General features: G+C 35.9%; 1 protein-coding gene across 1 annotated transcript in view; it reads right to left on the bottom strand.

Annotated features, from left to right (window-relative positions):
• lrp1ba (low density lipoprotein receptor-related protein 1Ba) overlaps positions 1-20,087 on the bottom strand; it is a 491,547-nt gene that overhangs the window by 12,785 nt on the left and 458,675 nt on the right. Inside the window, exons 79-86 of the mRNA XM_088930252.1 lie at positions 19,204-19,310; positions 16,888-17,004; positions 15,437-15,610; positions 13,483-13,608; positions 12,773-12,937; positions 3,870-4,031; positions 1,445-1,619; positions 703-807 (exon numbers count right to left, since the gene is read on the bottom strand). Of these exons, the coding sequence (XP_088786378.1) occupies positions 703-807; positions 1,445-1,619; positions 3,870-4,031; positions 12,773-12,937; positions 13,483-13,608; positions 15,437-15,610; positions 16,888-17,004; positions 19,204-19,310 (1,131 nt within the window). The remainder of the gene's footprint in view (positions 1-702; positions 808-1,444; positions 1,620-3,869; positions 4,032-12,772; positions 12,938-13,482; positions 13,609-15,436; positions 15,611-16,887; positions 17,005-19,203; positions 19,311-20,087) is intronic.

Genomic DNA, 20,087 nt, shown 5'->3' with positions numbered 1-20,087 from the left:
CTTTTACAGCGACAAACATACAATTTTCACATTTTTCAGAAGTAGGGAAAATTCTTTTTGCAGAAAAAATTAAGGGCATAGGTATGTGATGCAATTAACCCTCACTTCATACACTCATAATATAATTTAACAGTTAGCAGTTTTAATGGTGCTCCAAAGCATTTTATGCATCACTAATCTTACGTGACTTTCCATGTTGTACAGTATGTGTAAATTCAATATCATTCAGAAATAGTTGTGTCTTTTAACTGCATGACATTCACTTTTCTTCATACCCCCGAAATAAATATTTTGCAAACTTCTTTAGTTTTAATGATTTTACTGGGGCACTTCCTATGTAGCCTCTTAATAGGTTCTTCAGCTTCTCATGAGGAATATCTGACCACTCCTCCACACAGGACATCTCAGGCTCCTCCAGGCTGTATAACCTCTGCTCATCAGCAGCTTTCTTCAGCACGTTTCACACTGTGAGGGCCAATCAAGTCACAACCCTTTGGATATTGAGCTTAATTAAAAGGATAATCCTTTTAACATGTTTATCCTACTGTATCTCCAGCAGGCCCTGCATGTCGTCCAGCCCAACAGCTGATGTTTCCTCAGCTGGGAGACATACTGTATACTTCATGTACTTATTACAAAACAATAAGATAAGCTAGCACAAGGGAACCTAAAATGTTCAAAATGCACTAAATAATTACTTACTGACAAAAAGGCATGTTAGTTTCTGAATCAAGCTGGCAGGTGCCGCCATTGTAACAGTACCCATCACACAACTGGCAGCTAGATGCAATTCTCCCAGTGGTGCAGCTGTAAGATAAAAGGCAAGACACAGTAAGCTCCCTTTAGAGATTAAATGTGCTGTGTGGGGCGATGAAATATAAAGATAGAAAAACTAATTTCCTCTGTTGCTTTTGTCCTTTGAATATTAAATATTATGAAAGGTAATGTACTGGTCCATAACTACGGTATATTTCTGGTGCTTCGTGTCTAAAACAAAGAGTTATTATGTGAGCGTACAGTTATGTCCTGAAACCAACCAACCAATTAACTAATTGATGTGCTGAAAGGAGCCTTGCTAATCTTCTTTTCTTAAATACCTCATACTTCACAGAAAAAGGAGTATTTCCTCCCATTGCTCTGTTTTTTTTTTGCTCTTTATTGCAGCAGGCTGACTGATGTGCAGTAATATATGCCTTCAGACAGCAATCTAGCCAGACCAATCGATTTCCAACAGTTTGTTGCACACGGAGGCAGTAAATTTAAGCCTCTATGTGCTAAGAAATCTTACTTCTTAATGCTTTGGCCTTACATGCTGCAAGCTGATTGGACAGAAGTGTTTTTTGAAGACTTTGAACTAGACATGTTAGTTTAAAAGTTTAAATTAACCATAAATAGAATTCAGTTTAAGTCTGCAACACAGCCTGAACGGTCCTTGAGCACTTACTTGCAAGCCACATCTCCGGTGCTGTGGTCAATTAAACACTGGCCCCCCTGGCACCTCAGGCACTTGTCCAGCTCACACTTTGACCCTTCGTAACGAGGTGGACACACGCACTCCACCAGCCCGGAGCTTGATATTGTACAGGCATGGGAATTCACACAGTAGTGGTGGCAAATATCTGCCCATAAATAAATGAATCGATCAATTAATGAAGTGAATTACACAGCTGTAAGGGGATGGATATAATCAGAATTATGTACATCGCTTAATATGGAGTAATTACACTTAATTATTCACATGCTAATGAAAGAGCTCTGAGCACTCTGAGATAGAGAAAAAACCCTCTGGCTGAGAAAAAAAATTAAAAATAGATAAGATTTAAACAGAGGTTCTTATGTACATGATTTGCAAGTCTAACTGTCTTCCCAAATTATTTGAAACATATTATTGATCTTTCTTGATTTTCTAAGAAATTAATAGCTATTACAGTTAGAAAACAAAGACTGCTATGTATGTATTTTAATACAAACTCTACTATTTTCATTCTTTATTGCTTAAAAGATCACACCTAGTAATGTCACTCAGAAGTATACTTCACCCAACAAATAAATTAATCCATTTCATTTGAATTATTTAAAATGTTAAATACAGCACAGAAGAAAAGCCAGAATAGATCAGAATACATCTGATATACTCACAGAGAAAATAAAGGCAGAGAATAATGAGAAACACTGCTAAATAACACTTTTTCCTGGTGGCAATGTCTGGTCAGTGAGCTAATGATGTACAGTATACTCTTGCAGATTAGCACAAGTTATCCAAGCAATTAAACCACGGAAAGGAGTGTACTGACATGTTATAAACAGTATATGCAGGTTATAGAAAAACAATTGTGACACTTTTTATGAGAGGGTACAAGCATCTGATTAAGTGCTAGAAATGATGCTAAACAAATGCCATGACCTCTTATGCACATGTTATGTCATCTGCACATGTCCCTGTAAAGCCCTTTCTTGTGATTATAATGTCTTGTGTAGCGGTTATGAGGAGATTATTATGCCATTAAATACAGCAGCAACATTCAAATAAAGTGTTATCCAGATTCCATTTATCTTATTATCTCAAAAGAGCATGGCTTCTTACCACCACTAAAGAGGTATTAACACAACAAAGCAATGACAGGGTAAGAAGACAACTGAAAAAAATATTTTTAATCATGTGTTTCCTTCTCACTTTGAGCACTGGTTACAAGAATGGAAAAATCTGAATAATTAGTGGAAAATGTACAAAAGGCAGTGTCTTCATGATATGATGCTGTATATTATCCTAATAAGTGATTTGGTTAAATACAACAAAAAGCATTTCTACTGCATCCACTTCAAATAAAAATCCAAATTGTGTTTACAATAGTTTGTTAAAGAATATTAGGATTGATGAGCAGGATTCAGTGATACTGTGCCTAAATCGTCTATGTCATCTGGTACCCTGAAATCCTATTTGTTAATTATTTCAGAATTCTAACGAAGTAGTCCTTGTGGGTTGATTACATTTGGATGAGCGCAAGCATCGTGAAATTTTGTTGGATGTTTATGTGTGTCCAGCTGCAAATGAATAATGCATGCTGCAGAAATGTTGGATTTCACGACTAATTAAAAACGGAAGTTTGTGTATCTTTGTTACATTGAATGAGCAAGATGTTTCGTTCCTCCAGTGTGCACAATAATATAAATTAAAACACTACTATCCACAGATCACAAATCCCAAGAACATTTAGTGCCTCTCCTTTTAAATAAAGCTTTCTCTTTTCTACAGCAAAGAAACACTGCATTTTGTTATGCATTTTCTTGACTGAAAAACTGACATTGGCTTAAGTTGATCATTTTCATTAATTATTATAAATGTTATTATTATTATTTTATTATAACTGGAGGAAAGAGCAGCTTGTATTGAACCCCAAAGCACCAGAAAAATGGTAATAAAATAGAACATAGTCCCACAGAGTGCTTAACGATATTAAATGCATAGCTGAGTCAAGTTAACTAGAGTTGATATTGTTTCGTACACCACTAAAATGCCACCTTTTCTATTAATGTGGTCTTTGAGCTAGACTGCAAAGCACTGTTATTTAAATTAATTCTTAATTTGTTATTTAAATTACAGTACTCCCTGGCTAAAGCCAACTTTTATCACAGTTTGTCAATGGATTTTATTTGGAAAATTCCTGCCTATGAAATAGTTTTCATTGACATCCTGTTATAAACCAAAAGTTTTACAAATAAGAGAAAAACTAATGGACAAAAATCCTGGAAAAAAAATGTCGGAAACAAACATTTGTTGGAAAGACAGCAATCTGGGTCATCAATCAATGAACATAGAACGGGCAAATACACATACAGCACCCCTGCCACGGGTGTAGAACGACACTTACGATACGTGCAGCGATCTCCGGTGTATTCCGGGGGGCACCGGCACACTGGCTGGTTCCCTGCACTTACAACGCAAGTGCCGCCGTTCACGCAGTACTTATCACAGACTCGTCTCTCACAGCGTGGCCCCGTGAAGCCCAAAGCACAGCGGCAGGTTGGCTTCCCTTCGGAAAGAAAAAATTAGGGACACTTCAGAATGAATGGTGAAACATTCAGAATAAATAGAGAAGCACTCAGAATGAACAGCGAAACACGAACCAGAGGGCACCAACAGAAACCGCGTGGAAGGGCGTTTAAAAACGAGAACAGGAGCCACTTCTTGATCAAACGTGTTGTGGGATCTGGAAGAAGCTACCCAGACCGTTTTTTAACCTGATTTCTTTCAAGAAATGAACTACAAAAACAGGCTATTGTACCATTTTTCATACATAGACAGCGATAATGAAACTTCACCCCTGATTTCAGACATACAAGCCAGACAAGTCATAGATCCTATACATTATACAGTACAGCATAATTCTAATAATGAGCAATGCAATGTATTGAAATAATGAGTCATTTTTTAGTTCCAATTAATTCATTGCTTTATCCCTGCACCTCATGTGGTTGCCATCGCTATACCTTTCCATTAATTGTTTATGAGGTTCAAAAGAAACCACTAGCATTTTGCTTTAATAGATATCTCAGGTGGTCTGGTTTACACAGTAATGACAGGGCAATATTAAGAATGATGTTAATAATTTAACAATGCAGAATTATTTTTTAAATGTACTGTATAGATTAGTCACAAAATGGCATAACCCCCTACAACAACTGGTAAGTTTAAAAAATAAAAAAAGTCTTGATTTAAAAAAAATATTTTAACTATTTCTACAGAATATGACTGACGTTTAAACTGCTTCAGCATTCAGCATATCGGATTAATCAAAGATTCAGCAACTAAAACGTTAAACTTCTGATCTTAGAGCAGCTGCAGCCTTAGAGTAGTTATACTGCATTTAGAAGTGGCTATAACTGCAGATCCATCACAGACAATCTTGGTAACTAAGACATTGTTTGGAAATGGCAAAATTTAACTACAGTAGTACTTTTTCCTGATAATTATTCACTGTTATCCCTTGTTCCTCTTGGAATGGTGACGTTTCATGTTTTGACCTATCAAAGCGGAGAGCTCATATTTTGTCCAAAAACAAAATTTCATTAGGCTGCTTTAGATTCATACTGTTTGTATTCTAGGTTCATAGTTTTGACATACAGCTTTTATTTCGTCATCCCATTTCAATGGATGAATTACTCGTTTACCTGGGATGTATTTTGTACACGGAAAGACAAAGTACAAAGCTGTGAGGTATTGCAACGTTTACCCTTTTAGTGAACGTGAATGAATGAGTTATGATCCTTGTATTGTCCTGTTTGTAGTGGAACAGACGAGATGAAATTAATAAACAAGAGAGCGGTATTGCCACGTTTTCCTTAGCTTATTTCGCCAGTTTTGAGTCGAGCCTGCTCAACACGAATAAACACGACCTGTCGCTACTTTTGTGCAGGGATAATGAGATGAAACTCAATTTCATCAAACTGCGAGCGGAAAATGAAAAATCATTTTTTTTTTTTTAAAAAATGTGCCGACGTGACACAGAGGTGCGGGCTTTGAGGGGGGCGGCCAGTGTAAGGTTTTTACAATTTGTGAACGACGCTAGTTTAGCTCCGTGAAGTTGTCCCCCTTACAAACAGCACAAACGATGAAACCCACCTCATTCGTTAGTGCCGCTCTCATTTCCGAGATATACAGTAGCGCCTTGTTTTTTTCGGGTAACACACGGTACTTTTAATTACACGATGTGATGAAAACAACGGGTGCAATCTCGCAAACTGCAACTGTAATCTATATTCACAACTGTAACAATATTTGTCAAGTTTCACTGACAATGTGTAACGATCATTATAACGTTCTCGACAAATGAAGCTTTCAAAGTGGTCTTCGCTGGAGATGCAGAAAATATATCTAAAAGCCGTTCAACTCTTAACGCTGGGGTCAGCTTATCACAGATGACAACTGAAAGATCTGGTGGTCGTGATCTTTCTGTTTTTGCGTCATACTCCGAAAAGGGAGGCGCCATGTTGAAATGCAAAACATCCATCCCACCGGACTCAGATTTCACAAAATGCAAACCCGTTGTTTTCATCACATCGAGTAATTAAAAGTACCGAGTGCTGGTACCTTTAAACTTCCTTGTAGATATATGTTTGGCTATTTTATCTGAAAATAAAAATACTTTCCAATAGTTTCCGCGGTCGGCACGTGTGAAACGGTAGATTTTCAGATGTTGTTTTACCTGGGTCAGCTTAGTGCGTAATGCCCCCTTTAGAAAATCCTGGTTGTTTTAAATTTACGATTTGTTTTGCATAAAATAGGAAATATAGATTGTAACGCTACGGGGTTCACGCGGGCGCCCTCGTTACAATATGTATGTAAACAATGGTCTTGTGATACAGGAAGTTGCTAATCCTAACTTTTTTTTAAACGTGTCTCGAAAGACGGGTCAAATCTTTAAACGGCCCTTGATTTGCATATCAATTTAAAAAGGACACAATGAGAAACCGATTACTTCTTCAGATTTTTTTTAAAAAAGGATACAGCTACAAAATACTGAGACGTGCTAGTTAAAGCCTCTTTGTAAGAACATACAATTGTTTTCTAATGTTCAGTTTTTAAGGCTGCAACTCTTCTGATTAGGGTATGATATTGGAGACAAATTATTTTCCTGTTCACACAAACGCATAGAAGATTCTGGTATTAAATGCAAAATCATAGTCACGTGATCACCCGAAAACCAAGGGTTATATCTCGGGAAAGAAAGCAGCACAAATGCAGCAGTAACGAATGAGGTGGGTTTCATAGTGGGGACAAGTTCACGGAGCTCTTTAGTTTACCTCGCTTGTGCCACCGCAAAGCTTGCCGTGTTACCACAAAGATCATATACGACTTTTAAGTTCACTACATTGTGACCATTTGTTTAAGAAACAACTTACGTATGTGTGTGTAAATCCTATTAAGTTCTGTCTGTGCTGGTAACAGAGTTTCCAGTCACATATATTTCATTTTTTTCTAATAAGCAAAATTCACAGAAACTACGAAAATCATGCAATGTGGCATATTATTGTTACGACTGATTGCAAATTATAAACGGCTCTCGATTCACTGACCTGCAGTCTAGAACAGCATCCTGTCAATTATTATTTTATAACTTGCATTTAGTTTTGATATATTTTCCAGTACCGTACACACTGAGAATATACAGTACTACTTGTCTCGGACGAAGGTTTTCCCTGGTTAGCCCAGTAGCAAGGCTGCAAGTGTACACTATAGCTGTGCATTGTGCTATATCTCCCTGGCCAATGCTACCTTTTATCACAGTTTGTGAATGGATTTTATTAAGGTACATGCAATATAATATGTGCATCAGTCACATCTCTTTCTGGATACTGTAGCTCACCATGAACATAGTTATTCATTATTTCTATTAATATTACAACTGTTTACATTTAAAAAGTATTAAACATACAATTTATTTTTACTTATTTTAATTACTACTTTGCAATTTTCTCAAGCATTAATATAAGTTATAACATGCAACTAACTTTCAGTGACTTTTGCCAGTTTTTTTCTATGGAATTACAGTGACATTTTTCAGTCCTCTTCTCCATTTTAAGTAGAAAACCCTAACCCTGCAAGTCTCAAAGACTTCTTCATAAACTTTTGGTATTTGACTATATATTTCACTTCATAAAACTAGCAACGTTTTTTACAGTACTGATGAACAATATTTTTTATTTATTTCTCTGTATATTCAGAAGAATGTTTTGTTCTGCAGTGCTGCATATTTCATCAGAATCTGTGAGAAATGCTGCACCTATGAGTGAAATTTAAAAAATGTAAACATTAAAAACATTGTATTGAGAGAAAAAAACAACAACGTAGGAGCTTTGTATAGTATACCTTGTTCTTTTTCCACATATTTGGAAGAGCTCTTATGAATAATTATACAAATGGGCCTGCAAAGTTATTCTGACTGTATAGCACTGAATATATATTACTCAGGAATACAACACAAACCTCAATTATGTAAAACCTTCACCTCACCAGTGAATCACAAATAACAGCTGGTGTCAGTTGTGGGTTTTGTTTGGTACAAGTAACAATCCTCTAGTAAACAGCCACCACCAAGTACTGGGTTTAAATTTGTAATTAGTGGGTACATCAACATTTTTATTCAACTTTGATAAACATTTAACATGTTTAACGCACTATGACTATTTCTAGATTGACTAATAGCTTTGTACTAATTAAAAATTGGCAGCAGAGTTAATAATAATAATATAATAATAATAATAATACAAGTCTTTACACTTATATAGTGCTTTTCTGGATGCTCCACTCAAAGCACTTTTCAGGTAATGGGGATCCCCTCCACCACCACCAGTGTGCAGCCCCACCTGGATGATGTGATGGCAGCCAGAGTGCACCAGTACACTCTCCACACACCACCTCTCAGTGGGAAGGAGAACAGAGTGATGAAGTCAATTAAAGTGGGGATTATTAGGAGGCCATGATTGGTAAAGGCCATTGGGAACTTTTGCCAGGACTCCGGGATAACACCCCTACTCTTCTTGAGAAACACCCTGGGATTTTTAATGACCACAGAGAGTCAGAGCCTCGGTTTTACGTCTCTTCTGAAGGACAGCCCCTTTTTACAGTATAGTGTCCCCGTCACTATGACTCAAAATGTTTAGTTTGAGCATTAAGGTTTTAATTTAAAAAAATGTAAATACAGTACATCATTTGCAATTCAATAAATTGGAGCATTACTGGAAGGGGTGAATACTTTTGTGCATTATACAGTATGTGTATAGTTATTTAGAGAACCTTACCAGTTTAAGTTATTCATGTTTCAATCTGAATGACTGAACGCACACTACACTTTTATTTTTTAAGGAATACCTACTTTGATTGATGCATACAATCTCAACTGAAAAAAAAGGGTCATAGTTGATGACACATAATATTGTAAGATTTATGTGCACAGCTGTGTTTTCTGACTAAAACAGAGTTTGATGAGAAATCTGGTTAGTGGTGGAACCACCACTGAGAAGGCATGATATTGAATGCACAGATTCTTTCTTATTTAAAGCCATATATCTGGCCAAAGGAAATGTGTTCAATGCACCAAGGCTACCCCTTTATGAAAATGCATTCAGCCATAAAGCTTCGAAGATAATAGGCACTGTCTGCCTAGCAGCTGGGACAATAACAGATAACAGCATCTAATTTTCTCAATTTTTCAAGTTTTTCTCTAAGGGAAAAGTTATGTACAGTATTGTATAAATAAGGGAAAGCACAATCTTGTATAAAAGTACAAACTGCTATTCTTATTAACCTACATCTATAGTGCACATCACTATAATACAGTTTATGAACAATTCAACCTGACCACAACTCAGTGTGTAAATAGTCTGAAAAATCTTTCTGGAAGTCATAATAAAGCTACTGTATCGAAAATACAAAAGGAAACTGGAATAACTTATTTGAATCATTCAAACATCCATTCAAACAATCACTCAAAATATTATCAATATTAAATTCAATACTAATATTTCTGTTTATTAAAATATTACAAAATAAGATAACTTACAAAAATAAATAACACTTGTTTAATTCAGATCATTGAAACTTTTTGTTCTCTTCTGGGAAAGAAGTCAAAATAATGTCAAATGTAATAATTATCTTCATTTTTGTACCAGTGTTCTCTTCAGGTCTTGAACAGATGCTAGAATGCCTTTTCCGTTTTGTAAACACATACAGTCTAGGTGTTCCATTTAAATTCAGGCTTTAAAATGCCTGTGCTAATGAGAGAATGGCTTGATCTTCTTTCCTTGCTGAAGCGATTCATACTGTGTGACAGTGTTCTCCATCTACCTGGAAATCACATGAATTTATATCAGGCTTTCTAGTTGAAAACACTGGCAGTATGCCTTTGGCTGAGCTTTCATTATTCTTCTGTTCTTCTGCATTCTTCTATGAGGGTGAGTGTTGACCTGCCAGATTACCAAACCATTTGCCATATGAAGACAATCTTTGTAGTTCCCAAAGTCTTCCAAAGCTTTCAAAGTGCCGAGTTTCATCTGGTTTTCTCCAAAACTGTGTTTTCCCAGAACAGAATTATTTGAAAACGTCCTTTACATCACAGTGTAGACTACAAAGTACCAAGACCTAGAAGGTTTCTTTATTTACTTCTTGGTCCACAGCATGTTCTCCTGCTTACATGCATGTGCATGCATCTATTGTCAGTGCTTGCTATAAATCACACGATCATACCCCTGTCATTCAGAATGAACTTGTCACTACACTACGTAAGATTCATTGCCACATCTTCTGAAAGTTCTTTTCTCAGCATCATTGCCCGTTCTGTCATCTTCCTTCTAATTTAAGAAAACCTTTCAGTTCAGCTGCTGAACATTATTTACTGTTTAATGACTTTGGAAGAATGCTAATTTCACTGTTGGATTTCTCACTGTGGTCAAGGATATTTTTCTGTGTGTTAACACCCATAATTTTGAATTCCTGGCTTCCATTTTGTTACATCTGCATAAGGATTTGTCCTTCTGTCTGCTAAACAGACTCTGAGATTAGCTCATATGAACTGAGTTTGGCTACAGTACTACCAGGCAACATGGGAAAGCAAATATCACTTTTGAGATCCAAAAAGTGCTCAGTTGAAATCTAAATATAGCTATAGATAAAAATATAGATGAAAAATAATGTGTTCAGAAAAATGTGTCCTAAAAACATTACTAAACTTGAAATTAAAACATTTTTAAAATATGTGATACATTTGCAAAGGGTTTTACACATACTATACATACACATGTGTCTGTGGTCATCACTGCCATATATTCTACCAGTTTATAAGGCAATTGGGTTTATACTTGTGTGGTGGGGATAGACAGGGATTAAATGCTGGGCCAGCTCCCTTCCCTGTTGGAACTAGACAGGAATTGAACCCTGGACACTTAAAAGATTCATGCTCAAACCACCTACAGTAAAATACTGTACCTAATCTCCTTCCAGTATGTAAAGTTCATATACTTGTTTTAAAAAAAGTGCTTTGCCTTTCAAATCTAGTTTTAAAAAAAAGTTAAAAAGAAAAAAAGAGAAAGTAAACACAATCTAAGAAAAATAACAATCTAAGAACAAAAAAACTTACAAAACACTTCATTTCTTATCACAATAGTGACAATTAAGTTTATATATTAATCAGGCTGAACCAGGACAGATAAATTAGGCCAAGAGACCTGAAAACACTTAGAAAGGCGTTTGCTTAAAATTCAGTATATCGATATTACAGTATACATCTTCTTTGATTTGTACAGTATGTCTGTACTGGGGCTAAGGAGTTCATCTGATAAAGGCCTAAACCTCTGAGAGGAGCACTTCCTGGGATTTATCAAAGTGTGTAGAAATCTCTTCCCTCTTTAGGGTTGTACATACAAAACACCCATCTGACTAAAGGATCCTGAAGAGACTGTTTAAAAACATGAATGCACCCACTCCCAGAAAAAAAAGACTGGTATCATTATATTGTTTTTCATTTAAATTAGACAACATATAATTGTACTGTATGTTAAAAACATTCAGTTTATATCTAATATATATATATACACTGTATTTATATATAAAAAATACACATTATTATATATTTGATTCTGGAGTAATTTAGGATATACTATTTCACCTCTAGTTCAGACTGCTGTACATTGAGAACACAAGTTGTGATTATGTTGAAAGGACAAGCGATCTGATTTTCAACTTTGAACACATAACATATAGTTTTGGTGCATTTGTTTTCTACACTGAAAGGTGCAGGATAAGGATTAGGGCTAGAGGCTCTTCACTGTTCTGTACTAAGGCTTTTATTAAACCAGAGCTTTCACTGGCTATTCAGTCCAAATTAAAGCCCCAATGCCAGAGTGATGTTTTCATTTACATCTGGTTGTTTTTTAACTTTTACCCCATGGAAACCTGTCATGAAATAATGTCTCTGCTTTTATTTTGTGGGCAAAAGGTTAATCTTGACCTAGATGAAAGAATGCTAATATATACTTATTAAATTTACAATGTACCTAGCATTCATTCAAAAATGGGCTTTATTAACACATGAAAAAAATTCTCGTTTAAATTAGTGTTTAGGAAAAATCACAGTAAAATGGAATGATCAAAATTTACCACCCCAGATGGGTCACTGCTCTGCTGAATCAAGCCATTTCCTGATTATCTAGGGACTTGGTGATAGTACACATAATTGCCTTTCGGTATGCTTCATGTAACATGTATCATTTGACTTGCTGCAAAGCTTGAAGTTGGTATCTAAACCTTTACAGCAGACTTTTGCAGCAGGCAAAACCTATTAATTAAAATTCACACCATGTTCAATCAAAATCTCAAAGATACACTGATCATCGAACAACACATAAAAGGTAGAATTTCAGAAAACTGGCAAAGGGTACAGTATATTTTCTTTAAAATTTAGCTCTTTGAGATGTCTCTTTAGATGTATGGTATATTAGTGAGTTGTTTTCCTTCTGACAGAAATGTGAATTGTATTGTACTCCTTGATTTTCCACTTGTTCTTCTTAAAAACTGAAAATATAATGCAAACTTACACGAATCAGTAGTGAGCCAGCATTGAACACAAGCTGTCAGAACTGAATTGCTTAAGTATTAATCTCACAGCTTTTAATATACTTTTCTCCTAGCCTGGTGTGCCTCTGTCAGGTTTTCAAGACTGCCAGAAATGTCATAACATTTTCTCAGAGAGCTGAGACACGAACACTGTAAAGTACCTACCTAAAGGAGACCCCATACATGTTCCTCCATTCTGACAGTAGTCTTTGCAATGATTGATTTCACATCTCTCTCCAGAGAAATTTGGCCAACAGTAACATCGCATTTCCCCCTTTTCATTGATTATACATCGACCTCCATTCTCACAAGCAGGTCTACACAGCTCTCCTGAAAAAAAAAACAGGCATCAGATTGTGAACACTGGGATCAAGTCTGTAATACAATATGTACAGTAGAATTTCTAGACCAGTCTATTTCTGAACTCAGAGGAAATCTTACTTTATTAATGAAATATCTTATTCTGTGTTTACTTTGAAACACGCCTGTATAATCTAAGTTTTAGAGAAGGTTTGACTGCACTGTACAAATAAGTGACTGAAAATGAAAAGCAGGTTTCTATGGATTATCATCATCATGACTGCTGGAGTAGCCGATGAGCCTGAGCGTGCTCTGATAAGTGCTGTTGCATTAGCTCTACAGTGAGGCATGATCCCATGATGCCCTCCCTCGCCAGCAGTGTGCAGGAGTACCTGTAAACCTGCATGAGCACTACTGTACATTGGCCACCTAGTACACACTGTGAGCCCTGACACTCAATTTCATTTCAGGTCTTTCTTATCCATGTCTTAATTTTAAAAATAGACTGAAGAAACACAAAAGAAAGAAATGGAATTGGCTGTAGTACAGAGTAAAAAAAAGCTAGAAGTATGTACCTGAAATATTTATATCGCCACAAGATCCATTGATTAAAAATTTCCCCTCTGGGCACAAGCAACTGGCTCCAGTGGGGTTGAGCAAGCACAGAAACTCGCAGCTCCTCTTCAGGCATGGGTTACTTACTAAGAGAACAGAAAATAAATAAAAAGAGCAGTCACATTTGCATTGCATTTCAGACAAAGGTTTTATTCCTGCAGTACATTTAAAAGTTACCAGCCTAAAGCGTCACTGAAAACTAAATTCTGCTAATAATAATAATAATTATTCACTGAACAGAGTTCAAAACTGTTGAGTTACAACACTAAAAAAATCCAATAGTTCTTAGATCTGAATTTAGTCCTCGGGCAATCTATAGATCTCAAACTCAAAGAAGACATGTCTTAAACATTCAGGAGGAACTATTTGCCAAATAACAGTAAATAATATTTAAACAATCTGGGTTAGAGAATGAAAAAGACAAAGTTTGTTGAAGTACATCAGTAAGATTGTTTCTTTTATTCTTTATAGTATATACAGTATACAGTATAGACACTTTTAGAGTGTTACTGGCAGTGCAGGGTCTAAGATAGATAGCGTAAACATCATTCTTGTTTATCTTGTATATCATTTGTTTTTGAGGACTGTTTCTTCGACTAATAAAGCAATGGGGAATTCTAGAACGGGCCACTACCTTTAGAGTGCTCCTGCTAACAAAACTTATTCCAGGATTTCATCAATTCTACAGGAACAACAAAGAACTCTGATAGCCCCAGGCCATTAGCTAGAGAGAGAAAAAAGTGGAGCTGCTTTTGAGACCTAAACAGAAATTTTATGAGAATCTATATGACTACTGAGACCAGTATTGTGAAGTACAAGCAAATATCCTTTGGCTACATCAAGTATGATGGGTGCCAACTTGCACAGTTAGTGAAGGTCAAAAACACACTACAGACGATGTCACACATACAGCTCTAACTGTTCAACCAATGAAATAAGAGACTTCAGAATCTGAAGGGCTGTTGGTTGCACACAGCTGCGAAGGTGTAAATATTCCATCCAGTTAGAAAGTGGGATTTATATTTGGAAGAGTCAGACTTCATCTCTGGCTGAGGCTTATATATACAGAACTGGGCTGTGAAACAAAACAGGCCAGAAGAAGCCAGCCATCTGGCCAGGGGGGCAGTTAATTCCTGCTTGGTTTAACAAAACAAAAAAGGGAAAAAGAAAGATAAAGGCAAAGGGGGTGATCACTAGTGTCTGTCTCTTACTTCACTCTGTGTAAGGTGTGGTGGTTGTGAAGGAAGACAGTTAATTCCTCATGTAAGAAGGGAGTAATGTTAATCTAACAATGGTGCTTGTTTTCTTCCTTTTAATGGATTTATTGTTTTTGCCAAGCAGACACATGGCACATTCAGTTCTCATTTTTGAAAATGGATTTGGAGTCCTCCTATCCACTACAGTATGACAAAGCAAGTGCTCCGGAGTTAGAAATGTATTTTGCAATACATTTTCTGAGCATTTTAATGAAGATTAGCAAACATTAAAATAGCATTTAAATTCAATCCATACCTTTCATACTGTACATTTCAACTGACTAACAATCATCATAACCATCATCATTGCCATCTCAAGAAGAGTATAGCAACAAAGATCACATATTTCCAAATTAAAACACAGTTTTCATTAATAAAACACACAACTAATGATTATGTCATTGTGTGGCATTTTGCTGGATTCATCACAGAGACATGAAAAGAAATTCAACGGCTGATAAAAGGCCTTCTGTTCAAAAATTGCAGTCACTTGTTGTTTTTCAGCTTGCTATACTTTTTTTAAAGAACTGATTATCTTCAATAAATTTAAATAAATAAATTAAAAAATTAAACAGATTTGAATGGATCTTCTGTGTTGGAAAGGAATGTTTTTTATCATGGAGTGTGGACACAATAGATGTGCACCGTGGTCACTCACCATCTTGCTGTTTGTAGCGGTGAGAAATCAGCACACTTGTGGCTTTCTCTACTCCTAGATCAAGGTGTTCCACTGGAGTGTGTCCATACTTATGAACTTTAAAAACATTGTTTTTCAGTCCTGCTCCATAAATATAATCTTCAAATATGTCAATTCTATGAGGCTGCAAAATACCTAAAACAAAACAAGCAGCAAGTGTTAATATAATGCTGTAAACATTTCTGCTTCATTATTTATGTATGTAGTGAGCTCTTCTATTATTAACAGGATCTACATCTAGCAATTTCACAAGGTTCAATTGCAAAAGACATTACCCATCAGGAGAACAATGCTGTTTACCTTATTACTAAGCAGGGAAGAAAACCAAACCCTTTCCAAGTATTCGGATAGCAATGATATTACTTTTAAAATATTTAAAAACAAATTAAATACTTATTGGTAACTGGTAATGCTTAGTAATAAAATATGTTTGTGAATAATGTGCATGTGTCTTATTAAATCTGCTTTACATCTGCTTTTTCTGTCTCTTCTGTACACAGACTATAACAGTGAAAGTGAGTTTTAAGGCAGCAGTTTCCTTGTGCTGAGAAGACTCCAAAGAAAATGCAGACTAATCAATGCAATTGTCAAAGCAAATGAATATCTCATCAGCTTCAAAATAAATACCCCAATTTGTTTTTCTTTAGACTGTGTTGTTTAAAGTGCCAACCACATTCCATACTAAGAGCAACAAGACCTTACAGCATCATCTGTCAATTCAATGAGGATTTTGTTACAAGCTCAGTAAATGACCGTGAGTCTTTTTTGTAAAAATGACATTTTCATTATTTGTCGCTAAATGTGTTTCTTCAGATAGCTAAAGGGCAATTGTTTATGACAGGTAAAAAGCACTGAACCAAATTGTGTGTCCTGGTCTTAAGAAGGTCAATATTCTGACATTGAAAATTCACCCTATCGCTCAATAACAAAGACTTGTGTAATATAAGTGACTGGAGTCTGCACGCCCAGGTATCAAACTCAATATGAGCATCAAACCTATTGGGGCTGAAAGAATATTATTCTGAGGTGGAGAGATTGAATATATTCAATATTCACGAGAATTCAGAGGACTGACATCACTACTGTTGTTTCCCTGAACACTGGATAAGCCATACTGCTCTAGAAAGGCAACATCTTATCCTTTATAGAAAACACATTGTGAGATGAATAGTCAAAAAATGGCTGTAATGATACAACACAAAACAAAAAAGAACAAGAATAAAAAACAGCAGCATCAATTCAGAAGCAACACTGAATATTGTTTCAAATGTCTGTCTTAAATAATTTCACATTTAAGAACAGAAGAACGGTTACAACTAAGATAAGGACACTTGTCCCTTCTGACCTGTTTGATAGTTTCTTTTAAGATGCTGTATACTGTATACAGTATATAAAACAATCTTGAAGTTTACCATGTGTGATGCCAATGACAAGCAGGGAATCAGATCCATCAAAACGTACGCTTCCTATCACAGAGAGCTCTGCGTCAGCCCAATACAGGCGTTGGTTGAAATAATCGATAGCAAGACCTGCAACGATGCAATGAGGAAAGAAGTAAGTTTTTTTCCATACACCTTTGTAACTTTCAGTTGCAATTTCCTTGTGGAGAAGCATGGCAGGTAAAATTAGGGTTTAAATTGTAACAGTTCATAGAAAGTGATCAAGTTAATTATAGTGGTGATCAGAGCCAATTTCCGCCTGGAATTTTCTCCCCTTAAACATTTTGTTATACAGTATCTCTGCAGCAGAACAGTAGGCCTGGTTCAGGTCCTACATTGAAGCTAACCCTCTTGGCAATATGTGTAAGCAGTCAAAAATTCTTTTATCTCTTAATATGTCCATTCAGCAGACAAACATATACAAAATGATCACTGATAAGAATCTGAAATCTTGAAAGCTGGAATACATCTAGAATGCAGCCAGAGGAAGTCCCATCCCCCAAGGACTCTGAGTGCCTGAAAATACAACGAATGACAGCGTTTTCCACCAATCAGACCAGCTGTTTGGATGCAGTCAGTTTCAAAATTCAGTTCCAATAGCCAATACCTCTTAGTTTCATCCAGGTCTGGAGATGAGTGAAGTTGGCGTTTTGTGGATATACTTCTGGTCTTACAGATGCCCCAGACAAGGTAAAAATATGTGATATACTGTATACTTTTTTTTGCTGGTTTTTGCTTTTGTGGTTATGTTTTGCTGGGTAATTGATTACTTATCGACACACTTTGGACATTTGCTGATAAAAAGTGGTATTGTGATCAACTGCGTCGGTGTATTTCAGTTCTCAAAACAGTTTTGTGACGCCCTGGTTGTCTATTTTCGGTTGATAAAAAGGTTTTCTGTAAAGGTTTTTTGGTTTTGTTGGTGAAATACTGCAAATTGTGACCTGTGTCTTAGTATGGTCCCTCTGGTGGTTCCACAGAACTTTATGGGCTATAATTACTTAGGGGTAATAAAGTATACATTTTGGAATGAATTCCCCAACCTCTAAATTGAATGAGTACATTTCAATATAAAATTACTTATTATTTCCTTGAACACTGATGGATATTGGCTTTCTTACAAATCAGACACATGGTATATTTCAGAGAAGACCAAAACACGTAAGAAATCATTCAGTTTTTCCCATTAGTTCTGATATAAAAAAACAACTGAAAAAATAGTATTGAAACAAGAATTTGAGTAGTTTACTAGACTGGTAACTGTATTTATAGTACAATATTGATGTGATAAAAAATACCCTAACACAGTGATAATGGAAATAAACATCTTATTGTTTTCTAATAATTATTTTTAAAAATGCATTGTGTTTTTTACACCGCATACAGTATGAACATTAGAAATTTTAGAAATGGAGGTAATTTAATACATTATTTGGAGTTTCATATTTTCTTTTAAACCTGTATCTTGATCTTTTATTTTTACAGTAGCATTCCAATGGAAAAAAATGGTTCAAGTGTTCAGACTTTTATGTTCTATATAGTTCAATACATTAACAGGAATATACGCTGTTTAACTGAGGCTAAATGATTACAGATGCACTTCATACTGTGTAAAACTACTCTAGGTCATTCTGCTGAAATGCCATCTGTGGCCAACAAACTGTACTTCTGAAGAAATTCAGAAGTTGTCAACTCATTTGTACTAACTTTTCACATGTTTACTACACCTAAAAAACTCTGCCCAACCAGTGTATGAGTGGTAAGTGTTTTTTGCTATGAAGCCCTGCAAGGTAATTCAGGATAAATACAAAAAGAATGAACTGTGTTTTTCTGAGCTCAGTTTACAAACCAATAAATGTGCCAGAAGGAAGTGAAGTCCTTTAAAACCTTAGATTAGCAGGTAGAATTGATTCAGTCTCTCTGAGGACTGAGTACTAACCTTAGATGATCAGCGGTATTAGTGATGGTAAATTACTTTTCACATTTTTTGCTGCTTTAAAAAAAAAAAAAAATCTCCAGCCATGTTCATGTTTTTAAGACCCTCTCCTTTTCCACATTACAGGCTCTCCTTATTAAATGTGCAGAATATTCTTAATGAAAGCAGCACGCTTGGCACCTTTACAAGGCTTAGCTTGTTAATAGCAGTGTACACACAGCCCACAAGAATGCTGAATTGCTGTTCAGTAGAATGCTAATTAGAACAGGAGCCCAAACAATTCCACATTCCATATTCCACAGACAATTACAGTGTTGTTTGGTAAGTACATTTCAGGAAGGAAAGGGGAATACCTGTAGGCCTTCTCAAATTCTTTTCCAACAAGACTCTCCTCATCGTTCCATCCATTGCAGCTTCCTCTATATGAGAACGGTCACCAATCACTGTCCAGTACATCATGCTGTGAAATGAGAAACAACAGTATTTGACTTCCACACGCTTTTCAATACTGTAGCGTCACTGATTTTTTTTTAAATAAAGATTTATTACTTCATCAAGTAATTGGAAAATTCCATTTTATTTTTGTCGGTGAGTGACATAGTGCTTTTACACTACATTGATGTCCCCCCCTTTTAAAAATAAATGAATATAGGAAACTCCTAGTGTTATAAAAGCCTAACCCTAAGCACTACTCTGTGCTTCTTCTTATTGTAAGAGTCCATCTTATATCAAATTAACAAGTCGACTGGACCTAAAACAAAATGTCATCTGTTGTTTACTATATGAACTGAAATACAGTACAGTTTGTTAACTATCTGTTCTGCTATCTCCCCCTTATATTTTCCAATATTGCAATGGCTATATTTGCCTGTTTCAAAAAGTGAAACTGTGAAACTTGACCAAAGAAGGCTTAATTCAGCCTCCTCTGATGTGAATAGAAACAATCAATGATTTTAAACTGTTGAACCACATGCACAGCACACCTCAGTCTGGCTCCATTTCAATGCATTCGCACTGATTTGGGGTGAAAAGACAAGCTGACAGTGTCCTTCTTTGACTACAAACTACAACAAGTGTAGCTCTGATGGAGACCCTTTGATACCATCAACCATCAGTGACCTGCAGATGTGGTGTTATCCAATGATCACTTCCTTTTTCCAATTTTACTTTTCTATGATGCACTCTTTAATTTAAATGTGTGCATGCACTCAAATCCCAGTAGGCAATACTGGATGCC

This window comes from Atractosteus spatula, chromosome 13, assembly GCF_055471065.1.
Source record: "Atractosteus spatula isolate fAtrSpa1 chromosome 13, fAtrSpa1.hap1, whole genome shotgun sequence".
NCBI classification, from domain to species: Eukaryota; Metazoa; Chordata; class Actinopteri; order Semionotiformes; family Lepisosteidae; genus Atractosteus; species Atractosteus spatula.
Note: the sequence above shows the minus strand (reverse complement) of the source record. Positions and strands in the feature narration are given on the sequence as shown.